This window comes from Triplophysa rosa, unplaced genomic scaffold (assembly GCF_024868665.1).
Source record: "Triplophysa rosa unplaced genomic scaffold, Trosa_1v2 scaffold132_ERROPOS191807, whole genome shotgun sequence".
Classification (NCBI taxonomy): domain Eukaryota; kingdom Metazoa; phylum Chordata; class Actinopteri; order Cypriniformes; family Nemacheilidae; genus Triplophysa; species Triplophysa rosa.
This window is the reverse complement of record NW_026634133.1, coordinates 32,180-52,916: the sequence shown is the minus strand read 5'-3', so window position 1 is coordinate 52,916 and position 20,737 is coordinate 32,180. Positions and strand designations below refer to the sequence as shown.

Genomic DNA, 20,737 nt, shown 5'->3' with positions numbered 1-20,737 from the left:
TATAGAAGACACTAGGGGGAGCTGTAGTGCATCTGCATATTGCATATTTTAGTGTATATATTGTTACTAAAGCATGGTAATACTTGTAAAATGTACCACCACAACACAATCACTTAAAAAAAAAAAAAAAACATATACAAATTACCTGCAGTACAATTTAATATTATTTAAGCAAATCTCAGTGTGAAAACCAGTCTACCAAAATTTCATTAACACACAAGTAAAATTTTATTGTAGTCTTGCAAGTGAGAAAAAAACAGACTAGAAGCTTTTCTATGACTGATAGTATTTTAATGGTGGCTTCAATTCACACCTGATCAATTTACTTCATTTACAAGTATTTGGTGGTTGTATTATTGACAGGTAAAAGCCTAAACCTTAAATATATGATGACCCAATTTTTTCCGATGTATTTCCAAGAAAAAAACATAGTCTTGTATTCAGAACAATATGGTCGTTTCAATCGCTGAATCAAAAATGTATGAGAATTCAATGTCAAAGCTCAAAAACAGACAATTAATCGCCATAATCTCAATGATTTATTAGACAATTAATCGTCAATCAAATTTCATAATCGTGGACAGCCCTAGTCACTATAGTGCAAGGTGGCTTTACGTGGTAAGTAGTATGTTCGTGACGTCATCACGCTGAACTTGAGTCTATAAAAATACTGTATAAAACCGTTTGAATAAAACGAAAGTAAGGAAAATTGTGCGGGCACACTTAAAGAATGAGAGCTCTGCCATTATCACTACACAAGGAGCAAACATTATGGATAACAACTAATAAGCAGTGAAACAAGTTTTACGTTGTTTATCATGTGCATGCATAGTGTCTGGACTTTTGATCATCCCTTGTATGTTTTGCGATCAGATAACTCCCGGTGCTGCAGACGGGGAGCTCTGTCATCTCACGAAAACATTGTATAAAAAAACTTTGCATGTCGTAGTTTACGCAGGACTGGCGGGAAATATGCATTAACACTCCTTCATTCTTCATGTTATGTGGTTTACTTTGATAGGTGTCCCAGCGCGACATCCGACGGGTTTTCCCAGATCGCATCACATATGTCTAGTTTCAATCACTCTTGTTTTATTCGCATTTTGAAGTTTTGCATCAGAAACGAGTGATGGAAACGGCAAATTTCGAATTAAAAACCCTTAATTCGCAAAAAAGTTTTTATGCTCGCTTGAGGTGGTTTTTCTTTTTTGCGAATTTGTCGAATAAATTCCTCCAAAAGTCATGTAACTGCACTATGAGACTGTAACCTGACTAACCAGACTACTGATCTTGTGACACAGCATCAGAAATGTTGTGATGGTCATTCTTAAATGCCTGAGCAAAGTCGTCAAAGTATTCTGTAATTGCCTCTTAGAACTGTCACTACTGTGTTTCCCAAACAGCAGGCATCCACAAAAGCACCGCATTTATTGTGTTTCATAATCGTCGGCTTGCGCAAGTTTTATTATATATGAAAATTATTATATTCAGTGAACCACTATGAATATATGACGTTTGTTGAAACAGTGCCACCTGCTGACAGAATCAGGTACTGTTTAACAGCACAACACAACGAGCGCTTCAAAGCAGCGTTTAATGAAACAAACGTGTAAAATTTCACTAATGTACCACGACTATAAAAAGTCATATTATACTATACGTTTTCATTCCTTAATAAGATGAGGGGCTTGTTATGCTGTCTTCAAGTGCTGTCGGAAATTCTATAATTCCCACTTCAACCTGGAAATAACTTATGGAACAGTGCTCTTTTAATGTTAGCAGATGCTTATACTGTTTTAATGCTACTAAATCATTACAACAATGCCCATATCGCCGCGTTGAGTGCCACCGATGGGGAAGGGCGGTAGTTAAAAATCATTTACATGTGAAACTAGTTCCCGAAATTTCCGCCAGGAGGCGCAAAGGGAGAGTTTGCACATTCAGTACATGTACTATACTGTGAAACAGTGAAATTCAATGTGACAAATTCTTTATTACATGACAGGAGGCAAAACATTAAAGATCAAAAGTTATTCCCATGTATAATATAACAAAAAAGCGTTATAGGAAGAGCATGAGCCAAATGCAGGACATATTAAAGTAATAATTTAATCATTAGAAAAAACGTGTTGTTTATGATCAGTTAGTAAGGACCCGAAAAAGCTCGGAATCCAGACCCGGCGTGGGTTCGCTGTGCTCTATAGACGGCAGGGGGGCAGGGTCGAAAACCGAGCCCGACAGCTCCTCCCCATCTGAAGCCGCTAACGACATGCTGTCGTCTTCCTCGAATTCGCTTCCGCCAAACGAGACCATGCAGGCAGATGCCGGCGGACGCTGGTCGGCCTGGGAAAAACGAACCGGCGAATTTTGTCTCTGTGGAGAGGGCGAGGCACGCCGAGGGGACGTGAGCTCGCGCTTCCCCGAGCGCTTAGTTCTACCCCGCTGCTTCGTCTCCGTAGAGTGAAGCGGGAGGGATCGAGAAGCAGATTCGCTCTCTGAGAAGAAAGCTATCCGCGAGCGCAGAGAGGAGAGACTCATGCTCTCGCAATGAGGGCATTCCATCTCTCTGAGCGCGTCTTGAGCGTGGGAAACTCCCAAGCATGAGACGCACTCGCCGTGACCATCAGCGGCGTGCAGGGATACCCCACACGAATGACAGTGACGCCGTGGCATTTACCGTAATTTTGAATTTTTTTAGTAATAAATCACTTAATTTAGTTTAAGACAAACTACAGTTGCGCATCTGAACGCGGCTGCTGCATTCAGCGTAAGTGGAACAACTGTCGCAGCAAAGATCAGCAGCAGGAGTCCGATTTAATTCGTCATGTGAGGAGAGTGAAGTGCTGACTGACAAGATGATGTCGGAGGCTTTTCTGTCAAAGAACATGCAGTAGAATATGTAAGCAGTAAGCACTGTCATCAAGAGCCAGTTAAGTTTAATTTAATTTTTGTTCAAATTTTCAAAAGCCGGTGCTTTGCCATTTATTTAACATAAATGTTTTTCGTTCGTATTCCTTTCTTATTTATTTATTTAACGTAAACCTTTTTCATTTCGTATTCCCTTCTTATTTGTTTCATATTTATTTGTTGCACAATGTGTGCCGTGATTACTCGTTTTGTTAACGATTCGTTTCAGACGATCTTGGAGGTGAAGATGCTGGATGTGGAGGTCCTGGGCTGGTGTGGTTACACGTGGTCTGCGGTTGTCAGGCTGGTTGGATGTACTGCCAAATTCTCTGAAACGCCTTTAGAGATGGCTTATGGTAGAGAAATAAACATTCTATTCACGGGCAACAGCTCTGGTGGACATTCCTGCAGTCAGCATGCCAATTGCACGCTCTCTCAAAACTTGCGACATCTGTGGCATTGTGCTGTGTGATAAAACTGTACATTTTAGAGTGGCCTTTTATTGTGGCCAGCCTAAGGCACACCTGTGCAATAATCATGCTGTCTAATCAGCATCTTGATATGCCACACCTTTGAGGTTGATGGACTATCTCGGCAAAGGAGAAGTGCTCACTAATACAGATTTAGACAGATTTGTGAACAATATTTGAGAGAAATAGGCCTTTTGTGTACATAGAAAAAGTCTTCGATCTTTCAGTTCAGCTCATGAAAAATGGGGGCAAAAACAAAAGTGTTGCGTTTATAATTTTGGTCAGTGTATATCAGTAGCAAAGGAGTTAAAGGTCTAATCAGATGAGCACTTTCAACAAGATTTTTACAAACAATTATTTTTAACCTTTACAATAATTAACATAAAAGCACAACTGCACAAACGTTTTCTGTAATGCATTTTAAGCAACATTAATATAAAGAATATGATTGTACAAATATATATGACCATTAAAAAGTGTGATCTGTGTTCAAATGTTTATGTTCCAAATATAGTTTCTTATATGTTGAACCGGTTGTCCGGTTGAACCGGTTCACAAATCGGACGTGTCCGAAAGACAGCTCTCGGTTGGTTCAGTGGTGATCCGAAAACTGTGGCAACCGATTCTTGAATCGAGAACGAGGATCGCTCTAGGCGGAGTGTTCGATAGAACACGCCACTGCACGCATGCTCACTATATCAGCTAGCTTAGCTATAACTTGAATAGCTTCTCCGCTCGTGCTTAACAGTTCAGTTCAGAGTGTAGTAGTGTACTGTTGGATTTACTGAAAAGTCGTTGATACTGGCTGGTTTATTTAGAGTCGGATGGGTTTTCATGCATGTCAAAAGTGAGTAACTGAAGGAATTTGTGGATAAATGCTTTTTGTAGACGCGAACCGTTTCGAACGATTCAGTCCGATTTGCCAGTTCACTAAAAAGAACCGGTTCAAATGAACGATTCATTCGCGAACCGGCCATCACTACAAATGATTTGAGACGTTTAAAACGAAACTAACCCCAGTGTTTGCCCGTTCATTAGCAAAACAAACAGCTTGCCGCAGCTAAACATATTAATGCACATAATGTATTAACATTCATACAGCTAAACTTCAAGTGTCCATCTGCACTTATATACAGTAAGTTAACACTGGCTTTGAATTTTCTATTTAGCCCGTGACTGACTTAGCTCCCTTCGCTATCATATGCTAACGTTATCCTCCTATATATACGGTACATTTACGTCAATTCAGACTGTTGATAAATATTACTTACATCAGCAGTTTTGTCTCGTTCAGTCGGTCTCAATCCATCTTGAAGAACAACTTTGAAGCTAATCCTGCTTGTACTGTCCCAGGTTGAAAAAGCACTCCGGTTTGAAGTGATTCACGCAAACAAGCAGGTTTTTACTTATGGTTTCTGATGGATTTCCACTAAAAAGAAAATAAATCCACTCCTGCCTCTTTATAGGTTTGGACTCTGTGCAGCGACTACATTGCATGTTGTCCACAAACTTTAGCCATGGCATCACGTACACCGCTGTCGCTTGTGAAAACAACAATGGCGGAGCACGGTGGGTGGAACTGTGTAGAATAACGCTTTGGACGTCACAATCGGAGCGAAATCTGAACAGCTCGATTTCTCACAAGCTTTCAGGGAAAGGCACACCAAAACAAACTTACTGGGTTCTTATTTTTCACGTTTTCTGGGTTGCTAGATGCATCAGGGACCCGATTATAGCACTTAAACACAGAAAAAGTGGGGTTTTAATCTGATGTCTCCTTTAAGATGTTTTTGATATTTTGAGAGATCAGCAGGGTCTCTAGACTTGCGCCACTTCCTCTTCGCAGCCCTTAGCTTGGTCTGATGGTCGCAAAGAGTCTCAGAAAGCCAGGGGCAAGAGGGTGTAGCACGTGCAGGCATAGAAGTAAGAGGGCAGACACTGTCAAGACTAGTGTTGTCAAAAGTACCGGTACTTCCGGTCCAAGACGGTACCTAAAAATAAAAAAGTTGTCGGTACCTCATTTTCATAAGACCCGGTACCACCGACGTACCGGGTCAACCGGGTACTGATGCTCTGTCTGACAGGTTGTCAGTCGGAAACTTTTCATAGACGCAACAAGACGTGATGAGCGGATAAGCGCGGCTCCGGTCCACAAGAGATGCGCACAGAAATACTTCAGATTAAAGTCATATCACGAAGAAAACGAACAGAGTTTTGTTGTGAAAGGAGGAAACATCTGGATTTAAGTTAACAAGTTCAAGCGGTAAGTTTCAAATTCTGTTCGCGTTTGCATTATGAATGTTGTATCATATGTTAAATTAAAGGTTACGTTAAAATAAACGTCCCTGTTTTCGTGTTAATTTGTTAGCGCCAATGCTAATCCAGTCAAGTGTCCTTATTAACCATTTAATGCTTTTATAACTGTAATGGGGTAAAATAAATGGGAGGACAGGATGGGGTTTACAGTACCTATTTTATATAGGCCTATCTGCAATCTATGTGCTAGAAAACTAGCATACTAACTGTATGACTAGCAATGTGTATGTCTTGGATAGATAACTCTATTAGGTTTAAAAAGCCACATTTAAACTAAAGAAAAATATATCTGTTGCATTTATTATTTTAATATACAGTTACCTTAATGTAAGTAATCTTGTGTAAATGCAGTATAAAAACTGAGGTTTGTTTTAATATTGCATATGCATGTTTGTTCAGTCAGTTGACTTACTGAAGTTTATTCTATTTGTCTTATACAGCAGCAGACTGAGGAGGATGTTCATCAGCATNGCAACAACGCCGCAGGAAATTTGCGGTTTTAGAGCTTGCCGGATGGCGGTAGGGAACAGGAACCAGCGCTGCTGAGAAAACCAGCGAAATCGCTGAGCAGAGAGGTCTAGTCCGCTGCAATGCTTTTCCGACGGCGAAGCTATCAGTCCGAGTAGCGAGGTAGAAATCGTCGCTGAAGGAGAAAAAATCTGAGGACCCTACGCCGATGTCTCTGCTTATATAGCCATAAGCCCCGCCCATTTTGGCGGGCACCATCGCCATGGTCCGTGCAGCTTCGCTGCCATTGGCTCAAAGTTTTACTTTGCACGCACCAATGGCCGTGCAGTATTCACTGCGTTATTGTAAAGCTTCAGTCATCGGAGAAAAAGGAGTTTTCCCATAGCGTCCTGCGACGCAGTATGAGTGAAGTATCAATAGGGAACAATGTTTCGTCAATGTTTATGTAACCCGCGGTTCAGGTGGCTATCTACTGATCTCATCACGTCCGAAAGACCCCAGTGAGCACACAACCGTTTCGGGAACAATTAACTTGTATACTTCATGTATACAAAATGGCATTGCTTTCTATACATTTATATTAATAATGAGCTTTATTAATAAAATTGTGTTTCAATTAGCATGTACTGGTGTTTTGCTTTGGTACCGAAATTGGTACCGAGATCCGTGGAATTTTACTGGTATTGGTACCGACTACTGAAATTTTGGTACCGTGACAACACTAGTCAAGACAGTAGGGCTGGGCGATAAATCGATTTTATCGATTTACTCGAATGTGTAATTTACATCTGTTTGTTTGAATGAAAATCGGGTTTAACATCCGCCGACGCTCCCGTAGTAACGAATGGGCTCAGCCCTTCCCCCGCGTGTTTGCCATAGAGATACACAAACAACATGGCAGCGAGCAGGGAAGAACATGTTTCCAATCAGGGCTTGAATTTCGGCGCAGGATTGCGGATAATTTAAGTCATTACCGCAAGTCTAGTTTTAATAATGCAAGAAATTCCCGCACAACATGTATTTGCTTCATTTCAAATCTGATTTTGAAATAAATCCTCAAACGCGAACAAATGACACGTGAAACTAGGGCTGTGCCGATAAACGATATCATATCGAATCGCGATAGAATGTATTTAAAAAACGATGATAAGCTATTGGCATTTTGACTCGATATGGATTAATCTTACAGTCTAACAGAACGCAGAAATAAACGCAACAACAGTCAGTCAGCGTGCAGCTTTTATCATGCACGTCAAAGCACAAAGTCCATTTCATACTGCACTTGGCAAAGAAAACTCAACATGAGGAGGAAAACATTACTGGAAGCGGAAACAAAGGTGAAACTAACCTTGAGTTGTCATCACGCGGTTTCTCAAGTGTCTTATTTTTTTCGCAATCGCCGGTTAAACAAAACAAACTTGAGGCGCAATTGCAAGTTACTTCGAAACTCAAGCACAAACGTTTTTATATCCATCGTTAACATACCTGCTAACATGAGCTGGTGCATATGAAACAAACCAGCGCTGCCCTGTACAGATTAGAGATGTAATGAAGTGAGTTTGTGTGCACATTAAAATGTGAACCTTGTATGTAAGATGCTTGCATGATTAAAGAAATGTGCTACAGTTTATGTGAGATGTCTTTGAAAGACTAAGGTTCACTGAATGCATTGAATGGATTCCCACTACTCGAGCAAGATATTATTGCAGCATTATGTATGTGCGCAGGTGCTGAGCCAATAGCGTTCGAATGTACACAGTAACGGAGCCCTTTCATTGGTTGAATGTACTGAATGAACACTCCCTTTACTTAACGAGTCAATTGAGTCAAAATGAGACTTAATTAACTGGTACATGTTGTTTATGGCCTAATATCCTCTGTGTTGCAACAGTGCATTAATTTAATTGAATTTTAACTGGTTAAAGGTTAACTTTTGTTAATAAACTGTATTTAAAATAGATTCTTTTAAATACAGTTTTTTTATTAAACATATATCGAAATAAATATCGTTATCGATCAATATAGAAAAAAACTATCGAGTTTACTTTTTTGCCATATCGCCCAGCCCTACATGAAACAGTGTCTTTATTCTCACAAACAGCACCAGTCTCAGTCTCTCGCATCGGCGTTGGATGCGTCACACACACTGATCTTATTTACACTTGCTCAACATGCAACGCACGCAGATTCAAACCTTTTGAATTTTTCAGCTTTCAAATTATATAATTTTAAATTCAGTTCCAATTAGAGCCATATTGTTAACTGTTTGAATTTATGACTGCACGTTTATTCATGTTATGCGCTCGAATAATGGGTCTCATTGTTGTCACTTCAGTCAAAGTTACTCCAGGCAACTCAGTGTGACGCTGTCTACAGACGCTCTCTCGCAAGTAATTCCAAGTGCACAGTGCACATATCCCCAATGTATGTGAATGTAGCCTACCAATATGAATATGTGAATGTTTATAACTTAATCCTGGGTTAACATCGGAGAAACGCAGCTGCGTTTGCAGTGGTATTTATTCTACATGGGGGATAGATGTTGATAATCCAACGATACTATAGAGCACATTCGGTTTTAAAGGAAATAAAGCTAAATCATGTTAGAGTTAGGGTTAGGGGTTTTTTTATGAATGACGCGCATCACAATACACACGAGTGTCATGATTCTGTCCACCTTGTCATGAGTTTTCTAGTTCTGTGGACAGAGTCATGACAGTACCATGTCTTTGGTGCTTGTTGTGTTCTGTGTGGAGACACGTGGCCTTTGTTATGACTTTGCGCCACTTGTCCTCCGGTCGCGTATCTTAGCCCTGCCCCCTTGTTTCCCGTTAAACTCGCCCTTAGTGTTGATTCCCGTCACCTGTCTTATGTAATTATTAGTGCTGTCAATCGATTAAAAAAATTAATCGGATTAATCACACATTTTCTGTGATTAATCACGATTAATCACACATAACAATAATAATTAATAATTTAATAATTTCACATTTAATTTTCAAATTGATGTACAAAGTAGAAACAACATATTTCTTTAACGGAGTCATTTTATGAATGAAAGAAAACATTTTGATATTAGTACTGTAACTGATGTCTCTATTAAATTGATTATTTTAACATTAATTATAGCCATTCAACAATATAATTGAGAGCTATCATGAAATATACAGAAATTGAAGGAAGTTCTCAAACACTTTACAGTCTTTAATGCTAAATTATCAATTAAATGCAGAAGAATTCTCATTAAAGCTACAAAATCACATTGATTTCTTCTTTTACATTGTTCTTTGATTAACGTTAGTGACAGGAGTCACAGCAGCACGTTTAAGAACGTGGCCCCTTTAAGAGCTGTCTCAGTACGCAGATCTGACCTTCACCGCACTCCCATTTTCACAACTCTTTGCATTCATTTAAGATTTTATTTTACACTTTGAAGTCTTGCTTAAGAAAATTCTAGACAAAACGGGCTTTCTGACATAATCTTGTATGGTTTTATCCATTCAAGCACGAAAGAGAACTTAACACGGATGCGCTGTCTGACAGAGATTCACCGACGCAGCCTTCAGCCCATGACTGTTTACACCAGACTGGACCTCGCGTTGCGTTTTGCCGCGTCCCACAGTTTAGAAGCTGTCTATCTTCATTGAACGCGTCAAAGCAACTGTTTAAAATCGCGCTTAAGTGGTTTAAAAGCCTGTACACGAATAAGAGCGTGATTACATAATGTAACGCTAGACAAAGAATGTCAAAACAAACGGATGCTGCGTTAATTTGCGTTAAATATTTTTCACGCTTTCATTTGAAAAAAATAATCTCATGCGTTAACGCGTTAACGTTGACAGCCCTAGTAATTATACTTTGTTAGTTTACCCTACTTATGGCCCTCTTGTCCCGTGCTGGTTCGTTTTGTTTGATATCTTCCCCGATGACCTTGTCTGTCTAGTTCCTGCCCAGTCCCTGAAAAGTAAGCCTTGTTCGTGTCAGTTTTTGGTTCTTGTTTTGCTCCCTTGCGGGTATTGTTTGTTTTGCTGTTTTATTCTACCCTTGGTTCCTTGTTTATTTTCCTGTTTGCACCCTCGTGGGTTTTTGTTTTATAAATAAAGTACTTTTTGCTAACCCTTAACTGTCTGCATCTGGGTTCTGTACACAACCGTGACAACGATCAAACACATGCAGAGTTTTGCAAAGCCACTCTTATCTCACTCGCTATATTTCTCAATTTGCACAAACACAGAGCGAATACAAACATTAAAGCTCTGTATGCAACCCAGCAATAAATGAAAAATCAACAACTGTCCCTACACAATTCTTATATATTGAAAATGCTTCAAACCGAACAAAGCATAAATTTGTTCTTGCATAATTTCCCTTGTTAAATGAAATTATGTATTTATAGTATTAAATATAATTATTAGTCCCTGAGGATTTAAGTTCTTCTAACTTTGATTTTGTAGACAGCGTTTGTCTTTTACGCCTAAACCTCTTAACTCTTGCCTGTCTGCTCTAAACCTCTTAACTCTTGCCTGTCTGCTGAGTGAGGCAATGAGCTTGACCGTGCTAGGTGAAGATCTGTGAATAGACTGCCACTCAGTGGTAAACAAGAGTCAACACACATTAAAGAAGAACCTCCGCAGAGACGGCGGCGTCGGAAGGATCATTCTAATTGAGTATCTACTGTACTTAATACTTTTAATGTTACTAAAACCTGACGTTACTTCCGGGTTGAAGTGGGAATTATCAAACTTCCATGAGCACGTGAAGGCAGCATTATGGGGGTTCACACAAAATGTGAGTTAAGCGATTTGCACTAGTAAATTTCATACAAAGTCAATGCAAATACGCAAATAGACACGAACTTGCGCGTCAATCTCGTCTTCAGCAAAAGTTGAAAATATTTGTCAGATTGCGTCAACTTTTCCCACGATTGTTCGCGTTTGGTGTGAACCTAGCATTAGGGGCGATTCACATTTCGCGTCTTTTGCACGCGAAAGTTCGTTATTTTAAATGCATACACGCGGCAGGTGCACCTTTTTTTAGGTGCGTCAACGCCGCATTGCGATGGGAATATTTCAACTTTTCAGAGTGCCGCACGCGTACCGCAGGTCATTTGACTAGTGAAAAACATAATGCACTATATGGGATGACCCAGACAGTGTAAACATTTACATTAATGTCTTAAAGGATTCATCGGATGAGCACTTTCAACAAGTTGGTAAGATTTATTAGGGTCTTCATGAAATGTCTGGAACATTTTGCTTAAAAACACTCAATGGCTGTGTAAACAAAACCATTTTTGCTTCGTCAAAAACAGCTACAGTATGCTCACAACAATCCGTTTTGGTGCATGTCTCTTTAAATGATAATGAGTTACAGCGCACCCCACCCCCATTCTGTCCGGCGTGTCAACACAAGACACGTGTAGTACTACCATGGCAATGGTTTAGCTAAATTATGTTTCGTGAACTCCTCTGCGGTTAGTTTCGTTTTAAACGTCTCAAATCATTCGTCCATAGACAAAAAAGTCTGTCACAGCAAACAGCACATCCTAATGCGCTCACGTTGTGCGTGTATGCTTGCCTAAAATCCACGGAATGTGCACCTGCAGGTCTCAGCGGAATTACGTGGATTTTAGCACTTGTCGTTGACAAGTTATAATGTTACACACACAACGTGAGAGTATAACTAGTATGCTGTGACAGATTTTTCAGCCTAAGGACAAATGATTTGAGACGTTTAAAACAAAACTAACCGCAGTGTTCGCCCCTGTTCATTAGCGAAACAAACAGCTTGCCTCAGCTGAACATATTAACGCACACAAAGTATTAACATACTGTGACGAGGGAGGCGTGACGAGAGCCGTGGGAGGAGGAAGCGAGGCCGGGACGCGATTGATAATGAGTGTCAGCTGGGCGCCACCTGCCTCGTATCTCTCACGGAGGAGATCGGAAGCATTAAAGGACGAATGGCAGGAGAATACGGCGAGAGAGGACCGGGCCCGGACATACGTTAAGTTTTGTTTATGTTTGTGTTGCCGGCAGTCGTCCGCGAGGGGCTGCCGGCTTGTTACTTTTGTATTTTGGTGTATATTTTTGATTAAATGTTTTGAATGTTCGCCGGTTCCCGCCTCCTTCCTTCCCGTTTGTTGAGTTTATTACACATACATACAGCTAAACTCCAAGTGCACATTTGCCAAATAACATAAATATAGAGTAAGTTTAATACTGGCTTTGAATGTTCCATTTAGTCCGTGACTGACTTAGTTCCCTTCGCTATCACATGCTAACGTTATTCTCCTATATATACGGTACATGTACGTCAATTCATATTGTTGATAAATATTACTTACATCGGCAGCTTTGTCTTGTTCAGTTGGTCTCGATCCCCCTTGAGGAACAACATTGAAGCTAATCCTGCTTGTACTGTCCCAGGTTGATAAAGCACTCTAGCTTGAAGTGATTCGTGCAAACAAGCAGGTTTTTACTTATGGTTTCTGAGAGATTTCCACTAAAAATAAAATAAATCCACCACTGTCTCTTCCGAGGTTAGGAGGACTACATTGCAGCGACTACACTGCATGTTGTCCACAGGGGTTAAAGCAAAAAATATCCTGAGCCTGAACTTTCTTTTTGCAGAGAGTAGACACATACGCAAAAAAAGAACATTATTTAAACATTATTTCCCTTGAAACTAACTAGTAACATGCCGTTTTTGAGCTTCTCAGACAGACTATTTTGTGCTCTAGTAGTAATTTAATAATTAGTTTCATAGGTATTAATGGTGATGATATGGCACAAGTCACATCCACAACACATAATAATGAGATCACAGTTGGTCAAAGCAGGTTAGCATAAATGAGCCCTCAAAAAAGCTAAAGTGATCACGTTTTTGAGCTCGTTTTTTATATTGATTAGTGGAGGCAGATTTATTTTCCATTTTTAAACTCCTACTGGCAAATTTTGCACTACAAACTGTGAAACGAAAACAATATAAATTCCTATTAAAGCAACAAAGTAGGGCTGGACGATATGGCCAAAATTGATATTGAAATACATTCATGCATTTCGGTCAATACGATATAATTCCGATAACGATATAAACAATATTATAATTACGAATTATCTGTCAGACTCCTATAACTGAGCATATTACTCCCACATTACAAAACCTGCATTGGCCTGCACTGTTTGCTGTTCGGTGTCCTTGAGTGTCCGTAAGGCGCCTATAAATAAAATCTAGTAGTAGAATTACAAAAAGTAAAATGTAAGATAGAAGTTGAGAGAGCCCTCTGATATGAACAATAAAATGTTGATCAAAATCATTCTAGATGCTAGCAGTGTGCAAAGCTACATATGATTATTAGAATAAAATATTTTTGTATAGGACTGTGCCTTTTGTCATGGTTCTGCCACAAGACCAAGAAAAACATGACAAGATGAGGCAGATGTCGATGTCTCACCCCGTGTCTTGACAGAATGAACTGACCAACCCAGCACCCAGCAGAGGACAGAGGGATCGCAGCGGGAGGGGTTGATGCCGCCGGGCTCCCCTCCAGGGTCGAAGCCGCCGGACTCCCTTCCAGGGTTGAGGTCGTTGGGTTCCCCTCCAGGGTCGAGACCGCCGGTGTCCTGTTCCTGCCACAGATCCCTGCCGGCATCCCAGCTGGTACCCAGGCCTGTCAAGTCGACACCCCGTCTTTGTGTTGTTCCTGTTCCACCGGTGTCCTTGTTTGCTGCCCAGCTGCCAGAGAGCGCTGCCCAGCCATTGGAGAGCGCTGCCCAGCTGTTGGAGAACACTGCCCAGCCGCCAGAGAGCGCTGCCCAGCCACCGACTTCCCGCCCCGTCTCGTCGACATCCAGGCCTGCCCAGCCGGTGATAGCCGGCCTCCCAACCCGTGCGTCAGCCGGCAATCCAGTCCGTGTATCGGCCGGCAATCCTGTCCGTGTGCCGGTCGGCAATCCTGTCCGTGTGCCGGTCGGCAACGGCAATCGGCAATCCTGTCCTTGTGTGGACTTTTGTGTTTTGCCCTTGTCTGGACTTCCCCCTTGGACTCTTGTGTTTTTGTATTGGTTATCATGTTGTCCTGTTCTTGGTTTTGTCGGTGTTCCCTCTTGATTTGTTCTCTTATTTAATGCCCTTGTGTTTTCTGTCTTGTGTCGGTTGATTTTGCCTTGTTTGCCTGTCGTCACCCTCCCGGTCTGTATTGCTGTGTTGTCCAGTTTAGTTAGTTGTAGTTTATGTCTAGTATTGTATTTAGTCTTGTCTAGTTTAGTGTAGTTAGTCTTGTCTAGTTTAGTGTAGTTAGTCTATGTTCCTGTTTACCTCTTGTTTATTCCCTTGCTGTTTTGTTTTTTTACCCCATCGTGGGTTTTTGTTTCATGTTTTGTATTGTTAATTAAAGTCTGTTTGTTAACCCCTTACCCGCTGTCTGCACTTGGGTCCTCTGTCCATGTCTCACCCCGTGTCTTGACACCCTTACCTTGTGTAAGTTTCAAATATTAGAATCATGTTCACCAATAACTTTTCTAAATGTGCTTCAAAGCATAATTCCATAACTTCAAATGTGCTTTAAAGGTACAATGCGGGATGTTTTGTATGATCTATTAACAGAAATGCAATATAACATACAAAACTGTGTCTTTAGATGTGTATAAAAACCTTACGTAATGAAAAATTATGTTTTTATTACCTTAGAATAAACCAGTTGTATCTACATAGGGAGCGGGCCTATCTACATGGAATTTGTTATGTTGCGCAGCCATGTTTTGTACAGTAATGACTAACGGACAAACAGCTCTACAGAGCGCGTTTCGTATATGTTGGTCTTCTTTGTGTGTTTTTTTACATGCAGTCATCACTGTGTTGAAGACGCACAAAGTAGTAAGTCGTAGTACGGAGAGGAGGAGTAGTCATCGTCTAGCTGAAGCAATTGATTGTTCTGTCTTAGAAGTTTTGATAAAATGGAGGACCATGCGTATTGTGCACAAGAGCCGACAGAGCGTGAATCTCCGTCGTCAAAGAAGCGCAAACGTGATGCTGCCAGACGAATTAGAGACAAATGGCGGCAGAAATCCAGGATAAACATCGGTGTATCTATTACCAGATGGAAGGCACTTTTGAAAGACAAATGTTTTCAAGGCGACGCCGAAGTTGCCTGTTTTCTGCTAGACTGGTAAGATAATTCAACATTTTCAATGTTTCCACTTTTTCAATGTTTACCAAACAACTGTTTTGTTGAAACGATTAACGTTAGCATTTTATACAAATGGCCATATAATCTCAGAATAATAATGTTTTTCCGTCCCTGCGGTATGTACTCCGGTTGTTCCTGACTTTACAAAGGGGGAGACAAACGTCTACTAACTTACACCTAACTGCCTATGTGACTGGCAGATCAAACGCTTTGAACAGCGTTGCTATTTACGATTAGCTAACTTTAGTTACTTCACTACTCTCAGCGTGTACTAGATAGCACGCAAGAAATATATCTAATTATAGACTTGTAACAGTAACTTCGTAATAGAATACATGTTAAATGATTAATTACGTTAATATATTGCCTTACCTTTGTAAAGAAACATCGTTGCTTGTATCACTGCTATCCGCTGTCTCAGTAGACGACATCTGTTTTTACTGTTGCGGCCACCGTCGTACTTCGAAAGGGAGATTCGTTGCAAAACTATAATACAACGCTAGTGGCCACTGATTTTCAAGAACTGCGCCTTTAAAGCATTGGCATATTTTCAAAGCTCTACAGGGGCACAGGCCTCCCATTACTTGACACTTTTTTCTTTTGACATATTCTTCTAAATTATTAATTTTCAATTATTAACGTCCATTGAATTTTATGTATGATTGTATTTCCAGTTTTTTTTTTGGCAAAACTTTATTCAAGATCTGCCATGTTCTCCTGCAAGCTGACATTAAGAACCGTTTTCATTCATTTCAGTGTCTTTCAAAGGCCCTACAGTGTGCTTCAGTTAGCTATAAAAAAAACTACGAAATTTGCCATTCTGTCCTCGAAATTGACATTGAGAACTGTTTAAACTTGTTCGTATTACTTTCCAAAAGGAAGCATTAGTAAGTTGCAGATCCATTTTGTAAATTAATATATGGACAAAAATGATCAATATTAAACTTAGCCTGTGTTTACACTTGAATTCTTTTTCGAAGCTGCTAGCGTCTGTTTTACATTATAATCCTATGGTGTAAACCGTGTTTTCAAAAACGTCCCGAGCTTTTTTTTTTAAACGCCAGCTCCGGCGTCTTTTTCTGCAGCTCAGAGCGTCTTTAGAGGTTGAAAAAAGTTCAACTTTAACAAGTTTAATTTTCACTTTCAACAACTTCTGATTGCATTTCTAGCGAGAAATTAATATTGTAGTTTTTAAATATGTGATTAGTTATTGCAAATACGCTCTCCGTTTGTAATTCAAATAGACTTCCGTTACGCTGCCTATCTGTTTCTCTGGGCTGCCCTCGTGCACAGACGCTGACGACAAAGTCATGGCGTTCGGCTGCTGTTTGTAACAAAACCGACCATGTTTATGACTTAACTCTGAGATAGGTGCAATAAGCTGCGAAAAAGTTTGAAAACGAATGAGACGCTTTAGAAATTTATCATTGATATCTCAATCACATGAGCGCGTGTGTGTGATGCGCAGAAGTGGAAGCGGAGGTCTGATTAGATGATTTGACATGATTAGATGACAACACAATTTTATCGATCTTTATGTCACAGTCTCCAATTTGTGCATATGTCACATTTGTCATAATGGACTTAAAAGCTGCCCCCGCTTAGGCTTTATAAACTTACTTTCAATCCTGCCGACTCCACTGTTCGCTTGCTAACGTACTCTCCAATGTGACTCCACTCCGGCAACCAAGACCCGCCCCATTTTAATTCTGATTGGCTAGTAATGTTTGTTTGGTTGAGAGTGTAGCCGTGTTCCTCTCATACCATTGGTAGGCGAACTTATGAACTCGAGCTGATATCAATAAGCTTTTTAAATGTAATATTTTGAAATGTAAATATTTTTCCGCAGTCAAATGTCGCATGACCCCTTTAAAGTCCCTAGTATGTTGAATGTTAATCATCACAGCCTTGGTAAAGGAGAAGACAAACGCCAGTGTCACTGACCAACATAAATAACATGACACATCACTGTAACACTTATCTGTCTATTCTTTTCAATAGACTTACACTACTGTCACTGTGGCTATCATGCTGTTAAATGCAGCTTTGCCTGGCTGAGGCTGCCTGCTTTAAACAAAATGCTATTGATCATTTTAAAAGGGGGAGGGGCCACTAGATATGTCTCCCGCTCTCTGCATTTTTCAATTGAAATTACCTCAACATATAAAATTGCATTACAGTGGGCCTTTAAAGCCACAATATGGAACATTTGGACCGTTAGATGGCGCACTTTCGAAACAACAACAAAAGGCGAAGCTAAATGATGTTATGCAGGAGAGTGGAATTATGGGACATGTCGTTTTCACCATCCAGAGGCGTATGGAGATCGCCCATCATGTTCACGGACGAGGTAATGAATTAATTTTATTTTATGTCATCGTAATGAATTAGCTTGCAAGAAACGTGGACTGTAATGCTATGTTAGCCCGTGACTGATATTGGACTTTGTCAATTGATTTTGTAGCGTAATGCTACACAGTTTTACCTGTTTAAAACAGTCATACAGTCAACGTTTAAAAGGTAAATTTGAACGAACCCACAGCATTTGCAAGTAACGTTATTGGCTACATAATTTTGGGTGACCTATACTGTATTTCATAGGGTAACTGCATTCATAACTATTCAAATAATCTGTGCATGAGTATTTTGTGTACAATAAAAAAAATGTGCTTACCCGTCTATTAAAACACATGCGAGAGCAGAGTCTCTATGGAGTCCAAGTTGGTCACGAAGCTCTCTCCATTTAGAAAACGCCACGCCGATATTAATCCTCGTTTTATTTCTTCGTTTGTCCATAAGCCTGCTTGCCTCATTTGGCCTACGTTTACGTTTTTTTTGGGGGGGGTTAATCGTGATGCATAATAACAGAACAACAGACGCTGCGTCCCAGATGCTGTATAACCACTTCCGCATTTGCGTGTTGCCGTTGTTTCTATAACCGGAAACTGACGGTAGTGGGTAGTGCAGAGCAAGCGGATATGCGACAAATACAAGGGAGACAAGGGACGGGTCATTATTTTAAATAGGAATTTCTCTGGATTTGCACATTCTTGGGAACATTTGGGATAATGCAAGTACACAACTGCATGAAATATATCACACTGTGCAAGTTATTTTGGGATATTTCATAACAAAATTCTTCCATATTGTGGCTTTAAACTCTAATTCACACTGGAACGGTAGGTTGCCGCTTTGAACCAAGTCCATTTGGATTCATTCTTACAAACTGACTGTTTTCGTCAAGAAAACAACTTCGAGTAATATCTCTTCACCTGTTGCTGCCCGCTGTGCTGATGATTGCTTCGGTGACTTGCACCATCACAGAGTAGACAAAGAACTGACACAGAGAGGGAGTGAGAGCGATCTGCTAAAATGTAAATCAAGTTGATTCATCACGCTATTAATGTACACGTGCAGTGGTTGACTACAGCCGCGGTGAATTCGTGAATACTGAATGCTGTTTTTATTAGAGCATTCTGTCACATTACCCAGTAGTAAATTCGTCATCTACAGAAAATCTGTGTATGACCACAGAGAGCAAATAACACAACATCCCACCATATCGTTCAGCATGACTATAAAAACACTTAAAAAATTAGCTCCATAGTACATTTTAGGGGAATAAACATACCCTGTCCCGCAGGCTACGTCCAGAACACTTTGAACCCTGTGTTTTCTGAGCAAGGACAGCACCCAGCTCTTGTATTCATCCGCCCTACTCCTGGTGTCTCCGATATACAGCTGCCACACTTTAGCTGCTTTTCCGTCAGCATACTGGTCAGGAAGACCGACTGCAGCTACACCAAGAGATCGTGTGCGGTAAACACTGTCCACCATTCTGAAATGTAACACCACGTGGTTTTAATATGCTGCTCGTCTTCCGTAAACTCCAGGTTCGTCCTGGTTTGTTAAAGTGTTTACCCATACTTCCGACGTTTACGTTTATATTTATATCACGTCTGTGTTGAATGAGAAACCTTTGACCAATTAGACGTGCGCATATTTTCACGCCCACCATATCATTGGTCGAGACGTGTGATAACTTGAAATAGGGAAACGATGATTTGAGACTGGATGATAAGCCCTCGACCTGTGTTTCGCCATGTTTTATAGTTGTTACATGGCTATACGTGTGTTTTATATGTTTACAGGAAATATGCGGATGGTTACTTCATTTGGACCTAAAAAACGTTTAATTTACACGCGTCGGTCGCTAAAAATTATATATTTACAACAGGAGAGTTTATAATATGGTTTCCCAGCATGACAATCTTAGACTGTTTATTTAAACATTGAAATACATTTATAAACTATACGTAAAATATAGGCTACCAAATAAACGTGGTAAGCACATTCATAGCAATTTTTTAGTTCTTGTTTACTAAGGTAACTATTAAGAGGCATGTTTAGGTAGAAATGAGTGCTGCTTTTAAGTAGAATGTACACTATGTATATATATACACCCAAATGTTTTCTACCCCAGAAGTTTCTTAACAATAAAATAAAATCCCAGTTGTCCGAGCATGTTCATGAATTGTGAAAGTGTCTTTATTTTTCATTTATTTAAAAAAAATCCATCCTGAAAAAAACAGTACATTTTCTGAATAGTCTGGACTTAGAGTAGTGTAGAGCTTTGGCATTGACTTGCATTCTTGAACAGATCATCTGTTTGTACCCTTTTACCTATTTCGTGCTCACCGACAGTGGTGTGAGCATGGATTTGACAAAACTGATTAATACTGTCTCTCTAACACAGTGATTTGATTCCTGTAGATCTGGATAAACAGTTTAAAACTTGATCCAACCTTTACACTTCTGTACCAAAACAATGCAGTTAATCAGCAGCTGAAGTGTTTGTGTGGAAAATATTGAGAAATGCAATCTGTACATCTGCTATACATGTCTCAACTTGTAGTAAAAGAAAAACCTGGGCCAATTCATACATTTAAGGTAAAATACTTTTGTGCTGCAGACACAAAGAAAATTTCAGTTCTTATATATTCTGATATGCTTTTACATATTGTTCTTCAAGAAATTCTACATTTTTAGAAATCAATGTTTTACATTAAACAGAGTGCGCTAATACTATTTCTAATTTTGTTTTTAGCTACCCCTAAATACAGACCCTCATTTTTAAGGAAAGTGTTGGTTTCTTGGTTGTGCACATTGACCTTTGAATTCTCTATTCTATAATCATTAATCATTGTGTAATTTAAGATAATGTTATTAAACAGGTGGTGCAAACACAACTTTGGTCTGATCTATGGCTGTGGTTATCAAGTATTGCAAGACTCATTTTCATAGAGTGTGCATTTTAAGATCTTCTGATTCGGAAGCGATAGTTTTAACATGCCCATGAAATACATCTTTTCTCATTTTTGAAAAA

General features: G+C 39.9%; 1 protein-coding gene across 1 annotated transcript in view; it reads right to left on the bottom strand.

The window, feature by feature from the left end:
- The window catches only part of gnmt (glycine N-methyltransferase), a 65,951-nt gene extending 46,667 nt beyond the window's left edge, over window positions 1-19,284 (bottom strand). The window contains exon 1 of the mRNA XM_057326779.1: window positions 18,983-19,284. Coding sequence (XP_057182762.1) covers window positions 18,983-19,188 — 206 coding nt within the window. The 5' untranslated portion in view covers window positions 19,189-19,284. The remainder of the gene's footprint in view (window positions 1-18,982) is intronic.
- Between the last annotated feature and the right edge of the window lie 1,453 nt (window positions 19,285-20,737).